Source organism: Syngnathoides biaculeatus, chromosome 3, assembly GCF_019802595.1.
Source record: "Syngnathoides biaculeatus isolate LvHL_M chromosome 3, ASM1980259v1, whole genome shotgun sequence".
In the NCBI taxonomy this organism is placed as follows: Eukaryota; Metazoa; Chordata; class Actinopteri; order Syngnathiformes; family Syngnathidae; genus Syngnathoides; species Syngnathoides biaculeatus.
Window position 1 is genome coordinate 8792267 of NC_084642.1, and position 13937 is coordinate 8806203.

The 13937-nt window shown below is 40.9% G+C and overlaps 1 protein-coding gene across 2 annotated transcripts in view; it reads left to right on the forward strand.

Annotated features, from left to right (window-relative positions):
- Nucleotides 1-13937, forward strand: part of LOC133497874 (E3 ubiquitin-protein ligase NEDD4-like) — a 38694-nt gene that overhangs the window by 6567 nt on the left and 18190 nt on the right. The window contains exons 5-7 of one of the 2 annotated variants that reach the window (XM_061814116.1): nt 1083-1136; nt 13315-13365; nt 13752-13813. In XM_061814116.1, the coding sequence (XP_061670100.1) occupies nt 1083-1136; nt 13315-13365; nt 13752-13813 (167 nt within the window). Of the gene's footprint in view, nt 1-1082; nt 1137-5072; nt 6357-13314; nt 13366-13751; nt 13814-13937 lie in introns of those variants that run through there. The other variant, XM_061814115.1, reaches the window with a different exon arrangement.

A 13937-nucleotide genomic window follows, 5' to 3' on the forward strand; every position in this document is an offset into this window, starting at 1 on the left:
TGAGTTTTTATTTCTTCCGTTATAGAACGAAAATCGGTACTCGAATGCCCCCAACAAAACCCGGAAATTACATATTGCGCGCGGCCAGACCAGCTCACCCACGACGGTCTTTATAGTGAATTCCCACAGCGCCGAAAAAACCCGGAAATAACACAATGCACGTGACGCAAGCAGTATACCCACCCACGACGCACTTTGTCAATTCAAACACCCCCTCCCAAAAAAAAAAACCAACCCGGAAATGACATCGCGCGCGGCGCAAGCAGTTTACCCACCTACGACGCGTTTTGTTATTGTCAATCCGAAGGCCCCCCCCCCCAAAAAAAAAAAAAACAAAACAGAAATGACATAATGCGCGCGGTGCAACCAGCGCACTTTTGTTATTCTGTATAACGCAGCCTCTGTACACAGTCCCGGTAGTTACTGATGTTTTTATTCTTATCGAGGACTAATGTATTAATCCCGAATCATGGCTCCAAAGAAGGAAGTTGCTTGTTTAAAGCTATTCTGCACTTTTGTTAATAAAAAAAAGTTTACAAGGCTGGGGGTTGAGTCACTACAGATGCGGCAATGCACTCCCAGTCTAGCGTACTCTTCTACTAAAGCATACATTTTAAGCAAAAAATAAATATTGTATAAAGTATTTAAGGTATACATATATTTCTAGTATGCAATTTATTATCAGGAAAAGCTAAAAAAAAATGCTTTAAAAAGCCCAATTTTTTTAGGCTTGGAACGCATTATTTCTTTTTCCATTAATTGTAATGGGAAACATTGATTCGGTTTTCGAACAAATCACTTCCCGAACTGTTTTCCGAAACGGATTGTGGTCGAGAACCGAGGCACTGTACAGCCAAGTGAGAGTCATAAAGAGTGAAAGTCTATGATCCATTTTTAAGAATGTGGACTGAAGATACAAACTTAACACAGGATGACATGTAAACACTATTCCACCTTGCTCACATGAACATACCAGCAACCTGAAATTCTTTCATCTCAACTTTTGGCCTTACTGAACAGGCAACATTGTTGCACGCAGGTAATCTTTAAGGCTTTCTTGTCTCATTCACCTTTGATTTTAGGTCCATCCCAGCAAGCACCGCCTCCTGCTGGAAGTTTTTGATGAGAACCGGTTGGTAAGTGATAAGCATATTTGCAACCTTAAATAAGTTCTGTACTTTGCTGACTGGAACGTCACGTCGTGTTTGTCTTGTAATTGCTGCTTTGTACGTACGTGCCTGTCTTTTTGAGCACATTTGTACATGTGTTATTGTGATATATTAACTGAGAAAGGAACACTTAAAAAGCATTATTTTTTTAATATCTGATGACTTAACATGCCCGCTTCTCATAGTTCTACTGTTCCGACAACCCTTTGAATTCATAATCTTGTGATTGTGATGTGCTCTAATGTGTGGGGTGAGCTATATTGGTCTGTGGACCAAACTTTGAGAGAGACTGCAATAATCTTTTATGGGTGTTTTGTAACACGTTGACTACTGTATTATGGCCATGTTGAAGAGATTTTAGCGGCAGGGTGTCGTGTTACAAAGGAGGAAGTTGTGCAATGGAATTCAACCTACTGTACAATGGAATTCAACCTACTGTAAAAATATCATTCTTTAATGTTTTCCTCTGCTATGAATGTGGGTAGCAAGTTATTTTTTTTTTCATCAGATAAGGCCAAGACTGACACATTGCAAGGTTAAGCCTGGTTTGACTGCCTGTTAAAGATTAAGCGGCCCTTGTTTTGCCATGATGTACAGTAAAGTGTTTGACAACCGCAACAACTTATTTTTTTCCCTTCTGTAAATAGGGGTAAATCTTTTTCTTTAAAAAAAAAAAAAAAGCCTGACACACATTGCCTGAAGGTGTACAAGAAAAAACGTGAAACTGATTCTCGTGTCACATGGGAATTCAGATCACAAGGATGTTCGATGACAGATGAGTTATTGTATGTTAATAGTTTCGTCACGAAATGCATTCAACGGATCCTCGTGTGAGAATGTAGAAGACATTGTATTAAGTATATCAACTCTCTTTCAGTCCTTACACACACAATAGTTTCTGGTTATTAGCATGGCATTACATAAGGTTCTGCCTTCTGTTGTAGGCCGATTTTATTCAAAATGAAATGGTTGGTATGTCAGATAGGGATGAGAATTTTTACTAGATCGGTTGTGTTTTCATGATAGATGTAAGAATCCCTCTCTGAAATTTTCAAAACTCTTGTTTGATGATATCCAAAAGAGATGGCATCCCAAAACCCATAGCAGAGGTCTGGCTGGCTTTAGCTTAACTTTGCTTAGCTGACATCATGTTGTTGCATGTTGTTTGGTCCACAAACTGGAAGTGACTGAATAAGCGGCACCTCTGCTGGACTCATTTTTGCAATTTCAACAATCAATTCTACAAATGAGACACATTTTGTATCATCAGTGAATTAATTATTATGCCCTACAATTTTGCTACCTAAAATGGGAAAAACACAACTTTGAAAATGCAGTGTACTGTGAATATTATGCAAGATGTATGCAAATTTGTTAACCATGAACAGACCAGACCAGAACAGAAAGGCTACATAGGTATGGTATAGTTTTTCCTTCGGCTCAAAAAGATGGATCCGTGAGAATGATTGACAGCTCCCTTTTGCCCAATCAGTGGGCGTCATTTGCTGAACTCCGCCCATGCTATCCACATCCGGGATCTTGTACACAAACAAACAAAAGGGACCGCGTATTTACTTTAAGCCTCTGAATTGCGAGTGTATAGTCCTGCTTATATCCGATTCGGAAATATGGTGCTTCGATGTGGCTCAGAAATGTGTAATGGAGATGAGCGCTATCCAGAGAGATTACTGGTAGCATATCTGGTGCGCTTACCCACCCTAAAGCGTAATTTAGATAAATGCAAGCGGTGGATTTAGGCTTGTGGCCGACCTCACGACCAGGTGAACGTATCGAAGATAAATCGGCACAAAGCCGCCCGTTCCAAGGTAAATTACTCAATTAGTCGGTGTAACAGCTGTAAATGATGATGAACATCTCCTGGAATGTGACAAGGGGCTTGCACTACAAATTGACAAAGACCATCCCATTATCTTCACTATTATTCATTATTTATTTCATTCGTTTAACCTGGAATTCATATCCGTCTGACAAAGAATCGTTTTTCTTTTCCCCCTTTCTGTTGGTCGAGCGACAACTACTTCACTCATCTGCACTGGTTTGATTTTGGACCTTCTGGGTTTATTCCACTGCTGTGGGAGAGACGTGCAGCTTTGCTCACACGGCGCGTGAGAAAAGTTATGGAGTTTGAGTTTTAATCAAACCAATAATAGGGAAGCACACCAACACGCACCAACCGACCAACACATTGCAGAAACTTCAACTGGCGACCCGTTTGGGAAACCTTGACATTATGAATATATCCCTGTTGAAAGTAATTCAGGCCTTTCTGTACACTCTTCGTCGATATTTCTGATACCATGGGCACAAAGGAAACAGGAATTCGCTCTAATGAATCGCTCATCTCATGCTTCGGCCGCACTGCGTCTGCCATTTTGATCGGTAGCTTGGGGTGCCTAACAACAGTATCTAAGTAAGCGTGGCTTATGCGCCCTGCGCGGCTCCATCCATTGAGACCTCGGTGACAGTAGAGCGCAATAACGGGACGTTCGGTCAAAGATCTGATCAAAGCCACTCCTGCCATCTAGTGTTTTGCTTTATCATACTGAAACCATTCCCATATATATGTATATATGTATTGAGTAGCTGCGCAAAGCCCTTCATTACAATTTTTAAATCCAAAACACCAAAAATTTAATTTTACGTCCATGGCATTGAACGATTGGTTTCTTGTAGACGTAATTTTACATCCGTGGCAATAAATTAGTTAAAGAGTACTAAAATGTTATGGTGATCCATTTGGGGTTTGCTTATTTAAAATATTGCCGGTGTAACAGTTATTGAATTAAGATTATTTGGGTCATTGTAATATTAGCTCAGTGACAGAGCGGCTCATTGTCCTATCACGTATGACTGGACATAAATACATATGCGTCATCCATTCTTTATTTCATGCACCATCAGTTAATAGCCAGTCACAAGGTTTGGAGCATGGTAGTTTAAATAGCACAACCTGGTTCACAATAGCCCACCATGAATAAACAGCAACTGCAGTGACAGGAAATCAGACGAGTACAGACTGTTACATGAGGTGTCATATAACAGCAGTCATGCCACAGTCAAATCAGGTCGCCCTCACTCTTATCTTCTATTTTCTGTTGGGGGGCAGATAATGTTGCAAATTTACAACCTTATTTCTGCTGCTGGCAAATCATAAAAGTGCAGAAACATTTGATGATATGGAGCAAATATTTTAAACATTAGTGTGAATGATTTTGTTATCTATTTTTAATTTCGAGAGAGAGTCATTTAGAGTCATTCTCCTTGTTTTCTTGTAAAACAGTAGCAGCGGGTAAACATATTTGTGGGGGCACCGGGCGGCAGAATGATTAGAAGCCTAGCCGTAGTAGGAAGTAGAGACTTGAGTGAGAGGGCACAAGCAGATGGAACACTTCACACACAACACTTGGGTTTGAGATGCAACACAGATGGGTACCGTGTAGTTTTGAGTTTCAGTGTTCAACTTGAGTGAGGTGACCGGACAAGACAGAGGCGCTAAGAGACTCTGAATAGCCTGGAACCATCTTCACTATCCAATATGTTACGGTTGTTAATCAGATCAGTGGCAGAGTGTTTGTAAGTTAAATTTTAGAATACTTTTGGTCTCTATGTGAGATTTACCCCTTGGGATTGCTCCTGTTGAAAGGTTGTATGTTTTGGTCATGCCTTCAAACAGAACCACTGACCTCCTCTGACTAAAAGCTAAGATCAGCTTGGAGTGGAATGTAGGATGTCACCAGAGCTATTTTGGCTATGTACACCCACTAATGATTGTGATCGCAAAGCACGAAGCAGTTGCTTTCCTCTGCTTTTTCTTTTTTCCCCGACCGATGACTTTTATCATGCGGCACTCCTCAGTGCTACAGGGATTAGAGAGTTAAACGAATGGCACACCGGCTCCGTTTGGACTTCGCGTCAAGGAGAAGCCACACCGACCCTCTGTCAGAGTGCCTCAGCAGCCATGGTGAAGAGAGTGGAGTCATTTTGTCAGCTGGTAGCCCCACAAAGAGTCTGGCGCACAGTTCTCTACACTTCAAGGTGACTTCGTTGTCACCGGACTATGGACATTTACAACGATATTCTTCAGTTTTTATACCGAGGGTTAATACAGCAGGATGTAGTCAAAAAAGCGTTGTGCAGATCTCTCTACAGCCCTGCGGCACGCTCACCGGAGACCGGGATGGCGCCGTTGGGGATGGAGATCCCGGGAGCAGTGACCCGGGAGTGGTTGCAGGTTCTGATGGGGGTTCGTGTAGCAGCAGTATGGCCAGCGATGCCGGGTACTGGAGTAGCAACAGTATCTTTGAGCCAGAGACTTCAGAAAAGCACAGGACTACCCAAGAGAGGAGTTTTCTCTGCTGCCACTCCAAGGTCCCCTTGAGACGCTGTTCCTCCTTGGTTATATTCCCAAAGAGCCCCTGTACCACCCCACCTGCTTCTCCGGTAAACCCAGTGGCTCTCCCTCCTCTCCCAGCAACGAGAGCTCCGTTCCAGGCACCTGCCCCCGAGTGCTCACGGGATGAACAGGATATGACTTGGAAAGAGTCTGCCACCTCTATAAGTGGCCAACGTTGTCTGAAAGGAAACTCTTCATCCGAGTGTCGGGACACCAAACATATGGTACATTTTAATATTCCTTTGCAAGACAAACCTATATTTAAAGAGCTGGACAGCAATGATGTGATGGAACAGTCATCAGCTCATGAAAAATCTCAGCGTCATTCAAGGAGCGTTCTGCTACACTTTGCCCATCACAGACCAGTTACAGGTAAAGTCAGTCCGGAATATCCTGACGCTACTTACCCAGTTGCAGAGCCCGAGACTCAGCACAACCCTAAGAAAAAACTGTACCGGAGTACCTCGGCTTGTTTGTTCTCCTCGGTGAAACACTCAGAGGAAAAACTCTGTGCCTTAGCAAAAGAACAAGAAAGGTTGGAGGAAAAGCATTGCCATCGTGCCATTCAACGCAGCTTTTCTCTGGAGGTGCCCTATGCAAACACTGGGATTTCATGTCACGTTTCGAACACAAAACTCGGTAGTACATACTCTCCGCACGTGCACATTCATCTGTCACCGTGCTGTCCAGCTAAATTGCCGAGCCTACCTAATGACGCATACGCAAGCTGCAAAGGGAGCAGTACCGCAAAGAACTTAAGCCAAAATGAGAAGGTGAGTTTCTTTGTTTGATGTTGACTGATGGTCCCTGAGCTGAAAATTCCAGTTTTTATTTGTGAAGTCAATGGCAAGCAGCTCTTATGCGCCATTTTTTTTTTCTAGACTCCAGCAGATGACAAAGAAAGTTTCCGTTTGCGTAAAATGTTGTTAAACCGGTTGAAAAGAAATTCCACAACTTGAAGTGACGTTTTTTTTGGAACTTACAGTTATGTAACACAATTAATACATCAGCAAAATACTGGACTCGTTTGAAGATGACTTTGGCCTGCTGAAGAGTCGTCCTTAATATCACCATTCCATTTATTTCTCAGACCCATCAATGAAAGCTCCTGTTTTTTTGCATTCAATATGACAATTCTGCTGTACTTTACTGGTTTTATCGGGGAAAGCCTTTGTGCTGACAGTAAACTCACGATACAGTAGTTAAGAGGGGCACTCGATAACAGAAGATTGCTGTAGATAAGTAATGCAATTATGATCCCGACGTGGACAAACACCCAGATATTTACAATTACATGACTCTCATATGGTCTCATTATATGATCGCTGGGATTCACAAGTACGCAAACTCCGTTTCATATTACTTAAATATACCATTAGTCTCGTTGCACTGAGTAATCTCCCTAAGTATTTACCCAAGCTAATATTAGTGGTGAGAAACGTACTGCCCCTTGCTGATATAAATAAAGTGCTTTTGAAATATTCCCTCTGACTCCGGATAGTCTGCTGCTTTGTAGCGCGGCTCAGTCCTCTGGATTCAAATTTAACAGCATGACACTAGAGTAGCGCACAGTCACGCCAGCCATGTCTGGAAATGGGGTGGGCTGGTGTCGGTGGGGTGTCAATGTTGGCAGGGTGGGAGCGTGAGCCTTTCTCAGTAAAAGCATGGTGCGTGCTCCCTCCTCTGTGTGGGTGCCCCCTGCGAGGGTGTATATGTGAAGTATCAGGTCCCCCCCCATTCTCCCACCCCACTGCATTTAGCAGCCTGTCAAGTAAGAAAAGAGCCTGTAGTATTTAATACTTGTATCTATTTTCAAGACCTCCTGTGCAAATCCACTTTATTTTTTTTCTGGTTATGTTGTATGCATAGGGTGTCATGTCAAATTTTATTAATTTAACTACCCTATTTTACGCACTATAAGGCGCACCTAAAAGCCTTTCATTTTCTCAAAAGCAGACAGTGCCCCTTTTAATCAGGTGCGCCTTATATATGGATCAATATTGAGCCTTTAGCGCAGCTCCATCTAATGGATGCATAACGTAATCCCAGCCTCTACTGTAGTGTCTATTCTATGCACTTTATAATCCGGTGTGCCTTATATATGGAAAGGTTTTAAAATGTGCTATTTATTGGAGGGTGCGCCTTATAGTGCGGAAAAATAAGATATATTTTTTCACTGCGTGAGCATGTTCAGTGTTATTGAGGATTTGGGTTTTCCTTGAAAAGATCACATTTAAAAAGAATTGTTTTTTTTATCGCATTGGATAGTGAACAACATGAACTATTCATCGCTGTCCCTTCACAATTATTTTCCTGGTGCGACATCAATTTGAAACAAATAATCGCCTTTCTCCCTACAGTCGCTTCGTTTTTCCCGGCAGGAAAAAAAACAGTAATTACTGTAGTTCATTCAGTACATTGACACAGATGTTAACGTAATTGTTGAACCCAGCAGCTCTTCATTCTTAAATCTTTTGCTAACAAAAGTCACAGTACTGACTGAGGTATGTAAACGGTCTGTCAGATGAATTGAAGTCTGGCGTTTTATTGGCTGCCACTCAGATATTGTTGAATGAGTTCCTTGCATGGTTATAAAGATGATATTTTGAAACAGCCTTTGCGCTCGCTTCATTATTGTTTATGTTTTGGGTTTCCCTGTTTTCCTTGCACCTAATTGACAACTGATCTGCTTTGTAGCTAAGTAAATAAAAAGCCATCGCCACGCTGGTATTTTGGCCAATTTTTAAATGCACATCATGTAGAGATGCATAGATGTCTGCGGATTTGAGTTTAATTTGTTCTGTGATCATGCTTGTAATGAAAAAAAAACACTTGTTAAAAAAGCACTTTCAAACATCCATCCAGCTATCCATTTACTGAACCGCTTATCCTGGCGAGGGTTGCGGGAGTGCTGTAGCCAATCCCAGCTGTCATCGGGCAGGAGGCGGGCTGCACCCTAAACTGGATACCAGCTAATTGCAGGGCACTTTGGTGTTTTGGATTATGTCTTAGCATGAACCATGGACCTTTCCGATGGCGATCTTAAGCTCTGCCCCCTTAGCCGTGTCCCACAAGTTTACAAAATGATGATTGAACAAAACATGTTTGAAGACGATTCTTTATCGCGTATTCCAGATAATATTGGGGTATGTTGTTTGCCAAATGCATCAGACTTGTCCAAGTGAGTTCTACAGAGAGGTCTCAACTATTTCATGCAAGGATATGTACACAGAATTAAGATTTTGGACAGAGCAGGATGTCAGTTACAGGGAAATGTTGGCTATCGATGCAAAAAAGTTCAACGCCTCACAAACTTCATATTGAAATCCAACAGGATAAAATAGTGGAATCGTACTGCGCATGTAAAGCACGGTGAGTACTTTTTACTTGGAAAGATCATGAGTAATATCATTGTAGTCTTTATAAGTGAGTGGCTGTATTCATTTGACTTTGCTCGTAATGGAACACAGTGCTCTGTCTTAAAAGACAGATGTGATACAAATAGGCAAATGGGGATTTCTCATGCATGACTTGGCGCATTTACGTATCATTAACCCAACTCTTCTGCATTAAACATTATCATTCAGCAGGTCAATGATACACTAACAAAGTGAAAGTTGTTCTCCAGCAATGTATAAAGCACTGATAATAATGAAATCAAACTCAGAGAAGATACTTCTCCCTCACTTTCCTTCGAACATACAGCCTTGTGTTTGTTGATATTGTCCACTTTTAGTTGTATGTGTGCTCTTCCGCGAGGCTTAATCCATCGTAGACACTTCGACAACTGTGTTTTAGGCTTTGGAAAATGAATCAAGCGGGCCTCTTGTAACCTAGCAGGATATCTTTAATCAGAAATGCATGTTCCCCAAGAGCATCATAGGACCATTTTCTTCATAACATTAACTTTTCCAAGCGCACGCTACTGACAACCAGCATTGCTTGTAGGACAATACGGCGAGAGGGGTGTGTCAAGCCAGGGGTTAGGACAATGCAGCTATCTGATTGGCTATTATTGTACAAGTGATTGACAGGTCGGAAAGGTCCTTTTGTCTGAGTTGTTTCAAATACATGTTATTATTCTTTTTTTTTTTTTTTTTTTTTTTTTTTTTTTTTTTTTTTAAGAATTGGTTGCTTGCTGACAAACTGCTGATTGTTGTGAGCTGGGTTGACTTCACTGTCATCATACAGTGCGTGGATCTTGAATTTTGGCTCACAAGTCAAAGTAAAAAAATCTATGGAACAGCTTGTAACTTCATAAACTTTTAAGTCCACTCACTTGTATCTCAAGGCACCACTGTATTAGGAAACAGTGTTGATGGTGAGGTGTAACATTTATCAAAGAATATCCATCCATTGATCCATTTTCAACACTGCTTATCCTAGTTAGGGTTGCTGTAGCCTATCCTAGCTGACTTCAGGCGTAATGGACTGGTTCCTAGTCGCAGGGCACATATAGACAGGGACAACTATTCACACTCACATTTACACAGTCATTGAGTGGGAACTCAAACCACATTGCCTGCACCAAAGTCAGGCAAGTGTACCACTACACAATTGGCAACATAAAAAAAGTATTCTGGAATTTTGTCTTTGTATTTATTGATTTTTTTTTTTTTTTTTTTTTTTTTTCCCCCCCTTAATTTTTCAATGAATTCTAATTAGTCCACTTTAGGACTGGAAAGTTGGAGCTTGGACCGTGCACTGCAATGGAATATGCTACATCACGCATTGATTTCACAATCAGTTTAACAGGAGGAATAAAAATGTCTAACATTTAGGTCAACTCTTATCAGCCTACGGTTGATGTCATGCGTTAATCAACAACGGAGTGCAAGTTGCTCAAGTGAGCTTAAAATATATATATATTTTTAAAAATGACTCAAAATGTGATTGCACAACCATCATACATCTCTAACAGGTGTGTGTGTGTCCAGTAATAACCAATAACAACAAATTCAGTATGTTAGGCACAACTTGACCTAAACGGCATTAGAGAGTGGCTTGCACCTGCCACCCTTATTGTGGAGGGGTTGGTCGGTTGTGTACATTTACGAGTTCAAGTTGGAACGAGCCAAGATTCCTTCAGGAGTGTTAGCGTTGTTTGGAGAAACCAGCCTAAGAGGAAAGGAGCCCAGTTATTTTCCAATCCTTTTCTTGCTGCAATAAAATGTAAACATATAAAAGCGCAACGTAAGGCTGACTTCCGAGGTTATCTTCGCGGTTATTTATTATCCCCACGTGGAACTGATTCAGTGCATCCAATTTTCCACTGTTGTTTTTGTGCTGATGAACAACTTCCCAAATTGACATCGAATTTGCGAAATGTTTTTCACCAACTCATCAGGCGGACTTCATTTTTGACACTTTGTAGTACTGCCGCTCCAATAACATTAACTGGCTCAGTCGTCAGTAGTTAAGGTTTCACAAGCTCTGCAATCCACCTGTCAAGTTCTTTTAAAGTTGCCAAGTGGACATGAATATCACTTACTTTGCTTCACTGATGCCTCAATGTGTGACTAAACTCTATCCTACCAACCTCAAAATTGAGCAGACTAGTTTTGGATTATTATTTTTTTCTACATGCTTTTTGACTGTCATTTTACCATTATTGATTTTTGTTTTGAAGTGTTAGATACAGATGTCAGATAAAACTTTTTAAACCACCTGGGATTGCCATTACTGTCGGCTCGTGGCTGTTTATGTAATACTGCACTGACATTTTATTGAAAGGATCGTTTTCCCAATTAGGCTCAAGATCATTTGTACAATTTGACTTCTGATCTTTCGAGTCAGACTTTTACTAAAAGGGTATTTTCAAGCTTCATCGTGCTAAAACTACAATTAACTTGTCATCTCAGTTCTTAGGTAACGATAGAAAAATCCCATTATTTACAGTATGCACTTTTTACAATTGTGCAAAAGTCAAGTCCGTTGACCTTAAGCGTTATGTAAATCATACAAAAACTACACAAGTCATTACTACTACCAGCATCAGCTGTATTTGTATGGACTACAATCATAATAGATGCATTTTAGCAGCTTACCAAGCTCCTCCTTTTCAAAATGGAGGCGAGCATCACAGTATAAACATGTTGACACAATATACAGTACTCTGGAGGAATGGTGTAAATGGGGTTTGACAGAGTGAAAGAAAGTGTTGTGTCTTGAAGGTATTGAGTAATTAGTACTCTGGAAATGCCTTTAAGGGCCTGGAGATGATGAACCAGGTTGGGCGGAATGTGATGTTTCAACACACAAATTTCCTTGTCCTGGATCAGGACATAAAAACGCTGTAGCCTCGACTGTTTATTGTCCAGTAGCCCTGTATTTGGTTATTTACTAATATAAGCCTGACAACAATGGAAGTACACAAAGCAAGTTATTGAACTCTTCAGACCCCAGGGACGAGCCCGTTTTCTTTGTTTGTGTCTTAAGATGAAAATGTCTCTGGAAACCCTGACATGGAATGTATATAGACGACAGTGTTATCACTCGGGACCTTCCTAGTTTTCCTATGGGAGCAACCCAGGATTCCCTGTTCTATATTTGCTCACGTAAACATTGTATACGGCTATCATACACTTTGACCTGTTAGGCAGCCCTCGTAACTGGGATATGACTGTTTTCAGAATGAATCAATCACATTCAAACGTATGTTCGATAGGAGTCAGAACACACATGGCAACATTTAAAGTGCCACCTGTAAGGTCCAAATAATTTTCTGTTTGAGTAGTCAAGTGAAGTTTTTTATTGTTGCTTTTAATCAAAAAAGAGTCTGTAGAGAGATGATTCATGCTTTTCCTGCTTTACTTATTTTTAACCGAAGTTGGGCATAATTCCTAAGGTTATGTTTGGCACAAACACAATATAGCCCATCACCAAATTTAAATAAAAAAAAAAAAATCCACCATACCGACATTAGCACGTTGGTGGCTCCTTCATGCTTTGGGATTGCATTGCTTTAGCTGGAACTGGGGCCTTCATCAAGGTTGAGGGGATGAGAACAGTTTGAAATATATTGGAGCCTCAGTTCTCAACCACAATCCGTTCTAGAAAGCAGTTCGAAAACCGAATTGTTTGAAAACCGAATCAACCGCCGCGCGAGTTATGTTATTTCAGTTTGGGTTTTTTTCGTGGGTTCGTTCGAATTGACAATAACAAAGCGTCGTGGGTGCATCAGCTGGTCTGGCCGCGCGCATTCTGTTATTTGCGGTTTTTTTTTGGCGGGGTGGGAATTCACAACAAAGCGATTCGTTGGTCAGCTGGTCTGGCCGTGCGCGTTCTATTATTTCCGGGTTTTGATGGGGGCGTTCGAGTACCGATTTTTGTTCGAAAACAGAAGCAAAAAAATCTTGACATTTTCGAGAACGGAGGCTGTACTGTAGCAGTCACGTGTTTTTTTTTTTTTTTTTTTTAAAGCTTTTAGGCTTCTACTAGAAAGAAAAGCAGGTTCAGGAAAAGCCTACTAAAACATCTGATGGTGTGTCAGTCCCGTTGTGCAGTTTGTAGGTCACATTAACAGTGGGAAAAGTTGTGAAATTGTTTATTTTGGTTCCCCCGCCTCCTTTTTTTTTCAATCACAAAATCAGTTTTTTGAACTGGGTGGACACACTTTATATCCCTTTTACATAATGCTGACAATTTGAATCCTGACATTGATTTGTGTTTAGTTTGTGTGCTTATACTACTAACACTAAGTCATGGTGTGTGTCTTTTTCTCCTTGTCAGACACGTGATGACTTTCTGGGACAGGTGGATGTTCCTCTCAATCAGATACCAGTAAGTTAATGGTCATGTGCAAAGAGCAGCAGCGCGGCCCTTGTTCATTGTGCTGGATATAGTTCACGGGCAATGCATGTGATTCGCTTTACTGTACAGGAACAGACCTTTGCTTTACCTCTATGTAATTTGGAACACCCTCAGTGTCGGGTCTGTTCCGCATCATTGACACTAGTTATGGAAACACAGTCCAACGTGTTTATGTGACGTCACTGCATTTGTTTCATAGTACACAAAATGTTCACAAATGACTGCCGTACATGTACATGTGACGTTCAGTGAGTGAAAAAAATGTAATTGTACTCTGTGGTGGTAAAGTGCTTTGCCTTGCTTTGAGTGTAAATATTTATTTTAGTTTGTTGTTTTATTTTACTTTCCCCCCCCAGACAGAAAATCCTAATGCACAAAGGCCTTACACATTCAAGGATTTTCTGCTTCACCCCAGAAGGTCGGTGTCACTTCATGACCATTTAAGCTTTTAATCTTTTATGAATTTCAATGAAATACATTGTTTTGCCCCTTTTAAAAATCTATAACAATCTTATCAACATTACTTCATGATGTTTTTGTGC